Source organism: Toxotes jaculatrix, chromosome 1, assembly GCF_017976425.1.
Source record: "Toxotes jaculatrix isolate fToxJac2 chromosome 1, fToxJac2.pri, whole genome shotgun sequence".
Lineage (NCBI taxonomy): Eukaryota > Metazoa > Chordata > Actinopteri > Toxotidae > Toxotes > Toxotes jaculatrix.
In genome coordinates, this window is record NC_054394.1 from 1750984 (window position 1) to 1765473 (window position 14490).

Below are 14490 nucleotides of genomic sequence, written 5' to 3' on the forward strand. Positions count from 1 at the left end.
CCACGTGTCAGACACAATCTCCTCACTGCGACTGAACGTCCCAAATGTTGCACAGTGGTTATTTGAAATCCTGCTTGTGCTGTTTTATTAAAGAGCCATGCTGATGAAACTACCATGATCAGACACTGTCTAACTGAATGCCACCTGTTTTATGAGCCTCATTGTCAGGTCTGATTTATAGATTTGGTCACCATAGAATCTACAGACCAGGCTGTTCTATTGTTAAACATCTGTCGGTATAATTAAATGCTGACAGTTAGCATGTTTACCTACATGCACTCTAATAACCCCATCACTGACTCCCAAAATGACCATAATGCATTTTTATGGGTCACATTAACTTCCAGTATTTTCCCAGTAACCCTCCTTGACAAAGAATTCCCTGTAAAGTCTGATGCAGACCAGTGGAACAGCCCTACAGCAGATCCCACCTTTATGAAACTATCAGATTTCATAGCATATGAGTGATCAAAAGACATGAGTTTGGTGGCACAGACTGGGTTTATCTGTGTAAAGTTTACTGACTTTGGTGTAGTAGATCTGGTGCAGAATTTTACATTGGATGATTCCATGTTTGGCTCAGAAAGAAGAAACATGGGTTTGGTGATGAATATCTTCTCTGTCACTGTGTGAGTTTGTGTGTCTGGACTATCAGAGCAGATAAAGACACCAAGCTGTGCCCTGTACCCAGGCAGAGAGCAGTTCCAGAGATTGGCAGTAACCCTGCTCTGTTAATCAAGTTACATTTACTCCAATTACACAGTCTTGATGTGAATAAGGTAACTTGATTAAGATTTTCACATGACAGACAAAATAAAGTCCTCGGAGCAAAAGCTGAAAATAGCAAAGCTTTAAATATTTCCTCTCACCATGATTAGATTATTAGTGTAAATTTACTGAGTGAACTTGTGTGTGTACCACTTAAATATTTGGCTTGTTCAAGCTGCAGCTGTTACTGCACAGTCAGCTGTCAATGGCTATAGTGAACATGTATCACAACTCTGTGAATCACAGGCATGTCTTACACAGCTCTCTCATTGGATTTAGAGCTTCCCAGGCTGTCATTTGTCCAAACATAAGCACCTGAGTTGTCATGAACAGGACCCTGTGGCTTGGAATATTAAAATGTATTTGTTGCCACTATCAGTGGTTACTGGTGTCACTTTCCATTTACACTGGTGACACAGACTTTAAATGATCCAGGACTGAAAACCTGGAAAAAGATTATAACTTTAAATGAAACCTAGAGTTTATTACAACTTTATTCTTTCCATTGGTGCTACTGGTCATGATAACCGTTTTCTCTCCAAACTAATGACTGCCGTTTTGAAGCAGTGAAGTAGGTGCAACAGGGCAAAAAAAACCAAAAAACAATCAGACAAGCTGAAAACAAACCAACAGTTTAACCAGATTAACCAAATAATGATCCCTCATTGGTCATGAAAACCAGGAATTCACACAAGTTAAGCAGAAAGTCTCACTGAGTCCTTGATTTGTTTAGAACATTCACAGATCTCAGCAATAACAAGTGAGTAAAAAGCTATGATCAGTAGAATTATGTTCAGAGCTATGAAAAAAATTCAAACCCAGGTTTTTCTTTCTCAGCCTTTGTCTCAGCAGTTTCTTACACACAACTCTGTATAAGTGTGTGTTCATTTGATCAGACACTCTTTATTGTCAGTGGAGCCAAAGCCAACGTATTTTGCCCACTGAGTCTTATAACAACATCAGGTTCATATACAACAGAAAACAACTGTAAATGTTTAAAAAATGTTCTTAGTTACAAAGACACATTGGGAAATTGCTGAAGGAAATGTAATCCAGACGTAACCACAAGTTAAATCTTTAAAAAGGACACAGAGTGAGACTCTGCAGTTGTGGGTCCTTCAATGCAGCCTTTGTATATGTGAGAGAGACGGGGCCTGTTTGAAACCTCCAACTGTGGACACAGTATTTTAAGCTTTGCCATCCTGCACTTCTCTGCTCTCTGCTTGTCTTATGATCCCTGTTACCCAGTGTAAGACACATTGACACTCCCTGTCGCACTCACCCAGTGTGTGTGTGTGTTTTTTTTTCAATCCAAGCGCTCACTAATGAATGTCTACTATATGGTGCACACACACTTTAACACTTCTGCACCATCAACCATCATTCTCTCCTGCCTTAAATCCTTCCTCAACATCTCTAGTGCTGCCCTCTACCAACTAAAGTCAAATCTCACAAGTTCATCAGCATCAATGACTTCACATCCTCTGCTACTCCTCTGTCCTAAGGCGTCCTCCAGGGTTCAGTGTTCGGTCCTCTTCTGTTCATCCTCTACATGCCCATTGCGCTCAGGCAGTGCATCCTCTGACTTTTCTTCCAGCACCTTTAAGTTAAATATCTCAACGATTTGATGGATCACCATGATGTTTGCTACACATGTTCATAAATTGCAGTAACTTCTGTGACGTAGCTGCTGTATGACACACGAGGAAGTCGTTCCTTTCTTGTTGCACAGTTTGTTTGCTGTCGGTACAGAATAGCTTTGCCTTTAGTTTGTTTTTAACACAGTATATACGTCATTGAAACGGTTTTAATACAACAACAGAGCCTGACTTGGCAGAAGTGATTAGCATTGCAGTCCTGTATCTGCGCTGGAACAGATCCCCTGCCCTGCTTGCCCTACCAGCTCTGTGCATCTGTTACTACAGGCAGTAAAACAAGTGTGATTGACTCTCGCCTGGTTGATGCTCCCGTAAGAAGAAGTTTGGATGAAGTTCATCTTTTGTAGACTTTCCTGTGTAGTGTCACTGGTTTCCCTTTAAATCTCTATTGGTGGAGCTGGACTGCAACACCGGGTCTCAGTAACAATCAATAGCAGCCTTTTGCTCTCCCTGCTTGTGAGTCTCTATGTGTGAACAGCTCCATACTCTTGTAAAAACTAACATACAGTATAATCATATGGAGTAACAGGCAATGAATGTTGAAGGTTGTTTGTCTAAAATCTGAAAAAAAAAAAAAAAAACAACAGGATAAAACCACGTGTAGCTGCCACAGAGCCTGTAGAGCTCCTATAAGCCTTTTGTGTGTGTGCCGTGACCTTCATGTCGTCATTTTAACCCTGAACATATTGCAGCACCTGGCAACACGCTACCAGCACCACCATATCCCCCTCCCTGCCCCAACCCATTGTCTTGTAGCCATTGTCTTTGCTTCATTAAAAGTTGCCTGTCTCATTTCATTTCTGTGCAGACGCTTCCTCACAAAGAGTCGGTCCTGAACCCCCCACGGTCCCCTGGCCCTCTCAGCTTCAGGACTCAACTGCTGCTTCGTGCTGATGTCAGCATTCCTCCTGACAGCGATTTGATATGGCCAGAATATTGGATTAACATATGAATGAGAGCACAGGCAGAGAGAGCAGATTTTGAGCGTTGCATTGTTGTGTAACTGGAGGGTTAGTGGCTCCTGTGGGGACGTTTACATTAGATTTCCATCAGAATGGAGCTTTTGTTCAGCTGCAGACTGGAGAATTGTGTGAATAAGTCTTGTATTGATCAACTCAAGCATCTGACAGTAAAACTACTGTGTGTCTGTGTGTGTTTAGAAATGATGGTGTGTACTCTGTTGGATATTGTAGGCCTGCTAAGACACAGAGCCTGAGCGATATATGAGCATGGCTGATTCTTGTGCTACATTTTTATCTTATCACAGACAGACACAGTCTGTGTGTGTGTGTGTGTGTGTGTGTGTGTGTGTGTGTGTGTGTGTGTGTGTGTGTGTGTGTGTGTGTGTGTGTGTGTGTGTGTATGTCAGCTGATAATTGCAGGACACACTCGAGGTAGTTTAGTTTATTGAGAAAAGAGTTTTCTGTTCAGTCTTGAATACAAGTCTTTAAAAAAAAAACATTAAGTTGTGTTTATATTAAAAATTGATGTGCATCAGTGTTGTGGGATTTTAAAATCTCTAGTCATAAAATCAGTATCAGCCTCAAAAGTCCTGTATCAGACTTTTCGAATAAGATTTTGTAAGATTATAGAGCTGTTGATTTATTTTTAACACATCTTATTGTCAGTATCTACAGTGTGTTTTAATATTTGATGACTGTCTCCTGCTCCATATATGAGTGAATATGAGTAGATTTCCACTGAGCTCCCAAAGTCAAAGTGTCACAGCAAAGAAATATAAACCATTAAGCCTAAAAATACATCCTCTGTAAAAACAACTTCAAAAATAGACTCTTTGACAGTTTTGCTGAACAGACCCTAAACTTTTGTGTTCTTCCACATCAGGCTGGTTAAAAGTATGCTCATGCATGTTGTTAAGATAAAACAATCAGGGTCCAGTCAGGAGCTTCTTCCAGAGTTTGCCTTTTATCAGCACATGGAGTTTGCTCAGGTGCCATCATGCAACCTGCTGTGAACATGTGATTTTGATCAGGTGGTGACGTACGAGGGGAGACTGTAACCCCTGCCTCTGTTTAAACACGGTCTCAGGTCCTGTCTTTAGTCTGAAGAGCAGAGGTCTTAAGACACTGAAGGGTTTGTGGTAAGTGGACATGTTTAAGGGGCAGCTGGAGAAAGATAAATAAGAAGATTCTCAATGATCAGACACTGACCATTAACCACGAGGGCAAGATTGAACTTTCACTCAAAGCGGGAGTGTTACTCTGGTGTTGTGGTGTCCTAGTGGTTCAGAGACATGATATATACTGTGATATATACTGTAATATATTGCCTTCCAACATGATCAGACTGCACATTGTACAAACCAGTTGTTTTTCCAGCCTAACTCAGCCCTTGGTCTCTGGATGGCATCGGCATTCACAGAACAATTAACATTTGTCTTGCAAAGCTAATTACTGGGTTATGAAATCCAAAATGCAGAGGTGCCCTGGTGTCCTTGGGCTTAAGGCATCGACCATGAACAGCCGTGTCCCTGGTTCACATCAGGGACCATGTTAGTCCCCATCTCTCTCTCCTCTCATTTCCTGTCGTCTCTCTACTGCACCTCTCTAATAACAGGATGAAGTGCCAAACAGTAGTAAAGGATTCTGACTCGTATGATTACTGAGCGGATCCACAGCTGTAGCACCTTTGTGCGTTCCAGGCGTCTCTTTTTGATGCTGGTTGTTACGTACAGGACTTTCTTAAACACGCTAACTCAGCAACAGAACTCCAGGATGCTGTCAGCCGTCCACCAGCATTAATTCAGGCAGCCAGTCCGACAAGCACTTGACTGTTGCAGGATGCCATGTCCCCCCTCAACCCCCTCCCACCCCCTGACTGGATCCAATTGTGCTCCAGCATATGCTGCTCACGTGTGGTTTGTGTGTGTGTGTGTGTGTGTGTGTGTGTGTGTGTGTGTGTGTGTGTGTGACTCGTTGCCTCCTCTAATCTGCCTGTTGTTGTAGCTTGCTCTCAACCATCTGTCCCAGTGTAACTACAGCCAGGTGCAGGACCCTGCTGCCTCCACTACTGCTGTAATTGTTATTTCTCTGTGTGTGTGTGTGTGTGTGTGCGCGTGCACATGTCTTTCTTTGTTTGTGTGGACAAATTTTGGTTTGAAACCATTATTGTGAGGACTTTTAGACCGGTCATCACAACTTCAAAGGGCTGTTTGAGGATTAGGTTTTGGTTTGGGGTTTTTAGGGTTTGGGGTGTTGTGTGTATGTGTGTGCGTGTGTGCGACTGAGATCCACACAGTCATTTCTTCACAATTGATCCAGAAGGAGTCATGATCTTTAGCATGTAGTCGTGCTTTTACTAAAAGGTAAATGAATGAATTGATCAACAGATTTGAATTAGTGTTTAAATCATGAATCAAGCAAAGTGTTAAACATGTGCTGTGTTCAGCGGCTCCACTCAGTTTTATATCACTGGGAAATAATTATCTTTGGGTTTCAAACTGTTGGTTTGACATTAGTAGAAATTTAAAGACGTTCACCTTGGTTCTCTGGGAAACTGTGAGGGACATTTTTCACTATTTTCTGACATTTAAACAAATTTTTCTTCATAAACAAAAGCTATTAAATAATGAATCAGTAGAATCAGAGCATTTCCAAAACATTTCCTGTGCCTCCAGTGCACAAAGCTTTAGTCTATAAGGAGCAGGGGTATAAACAAATATTCAGACGTGCAGATGATGTACTCTAAACTTATATAAAAAACATTCAATCACTCCTCATTATGACAGTCACCATCTCTGACCATCACATTTCTGTCCCTCTCCTCCTCCTCCTCCTCCTCTCTGTGTCCCAGGTTATCAGCAGTGATCCATACTGGGTTCCCACCACCGAAGAAGAATACCTGCACTTTGGTGAGAAAGCAGACTCCATCAACCAGGCCCTCAAATACATGAACGCTGTCCGCCGCCGCAAGGGTCTCTATGTGGAGGAGAAGATAGTCGAGCACGCAGAGAAGCAGAGAACACTCGGCAAGAACAAGTAGAGAAGAAAACGCACAGAAGACACGTCCAGCTCCTCCTGCCGGGCTGTAAGACGCTGCTGACGTCCATCCATGAAGGATCGCAGACACACACTGTACACCAGCATTACACTGTTCCATCAGTTTCATTCATGATTATTCCACATGCAGCAGTCACTCTGTTTCAAAAGACATCTCCGTCACAGCATCACTGATACTACAGTTAAAAACAGCAACCTGTGCTTAAAGTCTTGTTTTTTCATTTAACAGTTACTAACCTCTGATTTCAGTGACCAGTCACAAATTCGACAATACACATATTATATTGATTAACTGGGTGAATGATACATGAGAAAGATCCACATTGATAATAAAAGATGCGTCACAAATGTCAGTTTTTTCACAAATGGCTTCATTCAGTGGTATCGATAAATTCAATAAACTAATGTATTGGAATTAGGATACAGATGTTATTTTTCATTGCTTTATAGATGTACTGTTGTATGGCATGACTTTAATCACCATCATGATCAGGTTATATTACAGTACATATTTTATTAAATGCCTAATGTGATTCTGAGACAACTTCAAGAAAATAATGTCAAAGTCCATTTCAATGACAGAAGCATCAGATATCAAACACACAGAGTTCAGCTTCCTCCTCACAGGAGTTAGTGCCACTGTTCAAAGTCATTTTACGAGAAAACATCACGATATTGTGAGATGACTTGTGTCTGGACCACAGAGTTGTCTTCACTCAGCCGCTGTACAACCCTGTGTGTCCAAGCACTGACAACTCCGCTCAACTGCTACACCTGTTTACCAATCCCCCAAAGCCAGTCCTCACCAGTGAAAACACTTATGGCTGATTTGTTCAGAGCTTGAGAACCATCAACGGGCCACAGGTTAGACATCTTGATTTGAACAGCAGTGGAGGGAGAGAGGAAGAGGATTAAATCAAGTAAGAGCAAGGCAAACATTTCAAAATGAGAATAGGTAAGTACACCTGTCCTCTATACCATGCTACTGGACTTACACTGTGTTTACTACTGTACCAGTGTTTACAGCAACATTTCACACTGGAAAACCATTCACATCATGTTTGTGGAGATTTTCTAGACAACCCCCCTGCTGGAGGAGGATGAGGACGGCTGTTCACCCCAGAACAGGAAGAGCACATCAGACACAGTCAGAGCAGACAACAGCATAATGTTCAGCAACATCCAGTCAGTGAGTTTGTCTGCACTGGGCCGTTTCCTGCAAAGACATCACCTACAGATGAAGCAACTGTATAGGCTACCATTTGAAAGACACTCTGACAGGGTGAAGCGGCTCTGTGATCATCAGCCCCTCCTGCAGATGATGGACACTGATGCAGGAGCATGCTGGGAGTGGATACATCACTCCAGGCGATACTTCCCTCGCTGTCTGGTCAGAGAGTCAGTGAGGTGCTGTGGTCAGACCCAAACAGGAGACACTTTAGTTCACAGTAACAAGCCTATTGTTATATCCTCTTACAGTATGTACAGAACCTGCTGTCTGTTAATGTTCATGACAAAAAAGAAAATGTTTTATTCTCAGGCTCTAAAAGCCCATTAAACTTTCTTCAGGTGAGTATGTAGATATATATTATATATTATACATTTAGATTTTCTTATTTTCAGGTTTTCAGTTTAAAGAGCGGAGCTTCTGTTTGACACATGAATTTAATGTGCTTGATTTGATATTTCACTTTATGACAACTAATTGAGGATTTTTTTTTTTTTTTTTTGCCCTGATAAAGTGCAATGATAGTGAGAGAAAATTAGAACTCCATGTGGATTGCAAACCATGTAAACACCAAAACAAATTTATTTTTGGTCTGATAGCAACAGAATATGAGCTGACAGGTCAGGAGAGGTAAATGGGTTTCATGGCCACTGTATGCTCTATTTCTGCCTTATCCCGCATGACGGCAGGATAAGGCTATTTGCAGGCTGTGCTGCCAGTTGATAACCCCCACCCTGCATGTCCACTGACTGCTAATGGCTGACGAGCTCCTCCTATGAGACCTCTGTTAATGCAATGGGCAGCACAGGCTTGTCTTGCATCACAGAGTCAGTTACAGTCATGCATAATTAAAGAGCTCTTTTTTTTCGCCCCCCCCCCCCCAGAAAAATCAGGCAGATTTGCTTTAGTCAAGTGGTTCGAATGAATTCCACCCCCCGCCCGTCACCTCCTGCTTTTTTGAATTTCATTACGCAGACCCCGAAGCTTTTTCATTTGGAACATACGAATATGGTGAAAATTGGGAAACAAGGAGTGTTTTAATTATCAGGGAGGGGAAGCACAGCAGTGAGTTCTCTGCTGGCAGCCTGGGCTGTGCAAACACTACAGCTATAAAACAAAGTCATCTTGACGTATGCGTCTATATGTTCTGATGTTTTCCTGAAGTGGTTCTCACACACAAACAGAAATAATGAATAAGAGCTACACTGACCTCAGAGCAGAACGAGGAATCTGTCATCACTTACTCCCCCCTGCTTTCTTTACACCCCGACTTTCCATGAATCTATTTTTTTTTTTTTTTTTATTCCACAACTCACTTTCATCCACCCACTCTCCTCTACTTCATCCCCCCACCCCCTCCCTGTACACAGTTGTGAGTGTTAGACTGAAGTATAACCTCCTCAGTACTGGCTTTTTACACAGCAGAAACACATTTTAGAAAGTCTCTCTTGTCCACTGCTTACACAGGGGAGTGATTTTATTCAGCACTGAAGAGCTGCTGCTCACACACCTGAAGATAAAGAAGATGTCGGCTCTGAGACAGAGTACGAGTCCAGAGGAAACTCACCCTAAAAATTTAATGTAATATTAAAATGAGCGAGGCTTTGTCTTCCTAGTGTACCTGTCCTGTGGACATACAGAGAGCAGTTTGCCTGTAGCTGGACTGATCACAGCAGTCTGATCTGTCCCCTCTGGTCCCCTCTATTTCCCTCAGACCTTGTCTCCGTCCTCAGCTCACTGTTCCCACACCATGTTCCTCCCCTCCTCTCCCCAGACCTGTCTCCCTCTTGCTACCCACCAGATGTCCTCAGACTTTCCTCCCTGTCCTCACTCACCTGACTATCCTGCTCATTCACACACCTGGTCCCACTTATCATCAGCCCTGCAGTCACCTAATGCTGAGTTCACACTATGTGATGTTAGCCCTGATTTTAGCCACTTGCTGGCAGTTTTTGGACATCACAGAGAAGAAGCCCAGATCAGAGGCAAATCAGTGCTCGATCATTATTTGCGTTCACAGACTCAATCAGAGGAAAAATATCTAGCAGGCTAAAATATCTGGGCCTTTCAGGGAGCCCAAATCCAGTAGTGTTGAAAAGTGTTGTGACCTGGTTGTGACTGGGACAAGCTACAGCCAATGAGAGCTCAGGACACTCGGTGAGGGGAGACCTGGGGGAGGAGTTGTACAGCATCAACAATCATATGTTTCCTGTGTCACAAACAATTATCCTGAAGAATAATTCGAATTGGAACCAGATCCCTCACTCTCCCCATTTCACTGAAAGCTAAAGAAACTCATTTTAAAGTGATAAATGGTATTTATCCTCGTAATGAGTTTCTGAGACAAAGATTCAACGTTGATAAAAAACAGTTGCAGGTTTTGTGATTCTGATATTGAAACTTTAGGACATTTGTTCTTTGCTTGTAATTACGACAAAATCTTTTTTGGGAATCGTTTCAAAATTGAAAATCATCCAAATTAGAATATAATGATATGACATTTGGAGTTATAATGGAGGATTTAAAAAAAAAAAAAAAAAGGAAATGATGCATAAAGGGCTGATTATTACGGCTGAACAATTTCTCTACAGATGTAGATTTATTAAAGTCAGACCTCTGTTCTTAGTCTTCATCTACGAGTTAACAAATTTTTAAGAGGCTCTTCAGGGTATAACAAACATTATTTACATATTTCATAAGTTATTTTGTATTTCATGACAAAACAGTCTGAGACCAGACACACTCGTTGGGGATTCCTGGACATAGTGTGCAAACCACAAAAATGTCAAGATTCCGGTGGATAACAAGTAGTGTCGCTGAGTCAGATGACTTTGAAGGTCATGTAGTGTGTGCATGGCGTGAGCCTTCCTGCCCACACACACACACACACCTGTTCCCAGTTTATCATTTTCTCTGCCAGTACTCATACCAGTCCTTTGTTCCCACTCAGTGTCAGTCACCTGTTTCTGTTCCTGGTTGTGTTCCCTTGTGTTCCTCATGTGATCCAGCTGCCTGCCTGTCTTCTCATCTGCCTGGTTACCCACCATCCACCTGTATGCCTGCTTTTCAGTTGGCTGTGTAAGGTATGTTCAGCATCTGTTCACAAATCTTGTCAGCTTGTTGCTGCATGTGTCATACATGATAGCTGCACACAACACGACAAGATCTACAAGTCCAAGCTCGAAATACACTGCATCCTACACTTCCCATGATGCAGCCCTTTTGCACCTTTCATTAGACACTCCCTGCCTGGTAAAGGTCCTCCAAACGTCATACCTCTGGTTTGTAATGTGTTATCAGCTGACGCTGATGTAGCATCACATCATCAGACCTACAGAGAACGTTATGAGGCTTCTTGGACTCCACAAATGAATATCCTCATTGTGTAATTTAATCTGAGCTGATCTTATCAGAATTATTCACATCTCACACCTATAACTGAACTCTGCTCATGGACCCAACAGCCAGCTACCATTGGTCTCTGTGTGGCCTGTGGCCTATGACCCATTACAGCATTACCATAGCATAGCATAGCATACATACACAGCACAGGCTTGTGTAACTTTTGTCAGTGTTTTGTATTGATGTGATTTAGGTTGATTTGGTTTTGTGTGTAACCAACTAACTAATTATTTCTGGCAGCCAAAAACTGTTGCACCCACAGCATAATACAGCTGTTTTGTCTGTTCCCTTCTGTCTCACACAGGACAGTGGGACTTCTCTGGACACCAGGCTGCAGTTGATCAGTGTAAACACACTCTCCTCCTCCTTTCCTTCCTTCTTCTAATCCCTCTTGTCCCCCCTTTTTCCTCCCTTGCCCTCACCCAACCCCAACCAGCCATTTCAGTCTGAGTGAAGAAAAGAAAGATTAAGATCAGTATCAGGGAGTGTATGAATGCGTGCAGAGAGGTAACATGAGAGCACAGAAGAGACACACACACACACACACACTCACACACACACACATACACACACACACTGTGTTGCTGATTGATGAAGGCCTTGTGTGTTAAATCCAGGTGATTTGGGGTGATGTTACACTGGAAGGCGGAGCTAAGGGACTGGTCAGGGGTCACACACAGAGGAAGATGATCCTCAATGTGTGTGTGTGTGTGTGTGTGTGTGTGTGTGAAAGAGAGGGAGACAGGAAAGGAGGCAGCCGGAGCTGTTATCTGAGTGATCTGACTGAGTGGTTCCTAATGGGGTTCCCCATCACACACACACTGGTGTTATGAAGACTGCTGACGTGTGTGTCCAATAAAGAGAATATTTAAGTTGTGTATACTCTTCACATACTACACACAGCAGCTCACTGACTTCTCCCTCTTATTGTTCTCACACAGTCTTGAGCTGTTTTACCTTTTGGGTTTGTTGGTCATTTACAAATCACAGAAGAATAGCTCCTCTCCTGAGGTCTTCTTCTTTTCTGTGCTCTGCTCTTCTTGGAAACAGCTAGCAGGGCTCTGTCCATTCTGAAAAATACAGTGAGCAGGACCTCCAAAGCTCACAGTGAATAACACGTTGTTTCTCCTGTCTTTAATCTGAATGCAAACATACATTTAAAATAAAATTCTGTGATTTTAGGGCACTATTAGGAACTATTTCTTGGTGTTAGTTCAGTGAGCGTGTGCTGAAAGCCAAAGGTACTGCTCAGAGGTGCTGGACCGGTGGATACAGAGTTCTTCATCATGAAATAGTTCCAGTGTGTAAATCCTTACTAAACCACAAATCAGTGTGCTGGCATTTCTCTCCATGTACAGATTAAACTAAGTGGATATAATATGTCAATCAGTGAGGTACTGCAGGCATATTTATTTCTCTTTGGACAGAGTCAGGCTCACTGTTTCTCATTGTTCCTCTCTTGATACTAAGTTAGGCTCTTACCACACAAACAGTCTGATATGTGGAGGATGTGTCAACACACTCTCAGAAATAAAGAAAACAAGCCTATATCCAAACATGACGTCTGTAATTCCTGTCAGATTTGTAACAGGGTTTTATTGAATTACAATTGTGAATATTTTGCGTTTACCTCAGCTTTATGAAAAATAATCTGTCTGAACCCAGTATGATTAAAGTGAGAGAGAATCAGCAGAGTGTAGATAATAAAGGTGTAGATAATAAACTTAACAATGTCTGTTCAGTTTCAGGGTCTTCATATTGCTCACGCTGGCTCACTGTCATGACTTTGTGGGAACCTTGAACAGACCAGAGCAGTTGTTAACGTTATTAGCGACACATGTGTTTTTGTTAGTATGACAAGTCCAAATGTCTGCTGTGGGAGAGGCCTGCAGTATTTCATGATATAGATTCTAGATTATGTCATCCAGTGCTAATGTGTACTTGGCTCTTGGACAGCATCCTGTACTGCGCTGTCAGGACCAAAGCAACACCCAGCTAAATTTACAGCACACACTTTTTTTATTTTCTTTGATGGTGTGACAACCTGCGAGATGTTCATGCTGCAGCTGTGAGATGCCAGCAAGGGCATTAAAATGTCTCTGCCGAAACGTGAGGTGAACTCTGCTGTATATAAATCCTTTCTAATATACTGCTGTCGCTGGCCATTAAAAACAGTGTTTAACAAAGTAAGAGAGAAAAAATGATCCTTGATTAAAAGCACCTTTGCAGGGATCCATCCAACTTTCCATTTGTCCTGCCTGACCAGTCACCATTTATATAACCTGGGAAACAGAGAGTTGTTTGTTGGAGGCTACTTAACAATTAATGTTAAACTCCTGGTCTTTTTCTGGATTAGCCCTCTGCAGTGTGTCTCCTGCTTTATAAGCGTTGATGTGTTGTCATACTGTGAACCATGATGGATGTTTGTATTGTGAAGCCACTGATGTAAACAGTAACCAGGGACCACCGTGACATGGGATCACACCAACCACGACGTTTGTCAGCGTGTTCACATTCTGATCTTTGAACTCGGCCTTCATTTTGAGCTCAACTACACACCTGTAAAGTTTTGTGACTCTAGTTTGTAGTTGTGATGCTATAGTGCAGTTTCCTGCAGGTCCTGTCTGCTAACTGGACCACCTCTTTATGATACATATCTGACTGTGCTCTGTATCAAAATACTGCTTTAAACTTTTTCTCATTCCAGTCACAGGGTCTTGGAAGTTTGTTTCTTGCAGCATCAGCATGGAAAAATCTCTCTTCCTGTCTTTACCCCGGCAGTGTAGAAAAGCATGGAGAACACAGCGGAGCAGCTTATTGTGTTGAATGTGCAGTAGCAGGCTGTCCTCGTGTCTTCAGAGGGGTGAGGTAAGGCTAGGCTCGGCTGGAGGCCCGCTGCTCTCAAATTAATTGCCTTTGTTTCCTGTGAGCTGAGCTGGGCTACCTCTGCCATTACCTCATTCACCCCCCCCCCCCCCCCTTCCCCCTCCCCTCACTTCCCCTCCCCTTTCCAGCACAAACCACAGTGGCTGCTATTGAGCTGAGGAGGACAGGCACTCTGTGTGTGAACGTGTTAGTGTGAGTGGGAGCTTTTGTGGATTTTGGAGACTTAAAGGACAGGTTAAGAGACAGTTGAACCAAAACAAAAAAACATATTTTCTCACTCTAGTGGTATCTAGGAACTGGATGGGATGTGTGTATATGTGTGTGTGTGCATGTGTGTGTGTAGTTTGGGTGAACTGACCCTTAGAATTTTAGCTCAAAAACTTGATGCAGGCACAAGCAGCCTCTTTAAAACGTAACCTTTGAAAAGCATGTTAATTGCAGGAGAAAGAGTTAAGTAAGACATTTGTCGTTCAACTGTTCATTTAGCCAGTACTTACAGCTGATTACGTGCTTCTGTTGCAGCAATGGA

General features: G+C 42.5%; 1 protein-coding gene across 1 annotated transcript in view; it reads left to right on the forward strand.

Moving 5' to 3' along the window:
* The window catches only part of efl1 (elongation factor like GTPase 1), a 139300-nt gene extending 132357 nt beyond the window's left edge, over positions 1-6943 (forward strand). The window contains exon 23 of the mRNA XM_041044447.1: positions 6240-6943. Within this exon, the coding sequence (XP_040900381.1) occupies positions 6240-6428 (189 nt within the window). The 3' untranslated portion in view covers positions 6429-6943. The remainder of the gene's footprint in view (positions 1-6239) is intronic.
* Positions 6944-14490: the final 7547 nt, after the last annotated feature.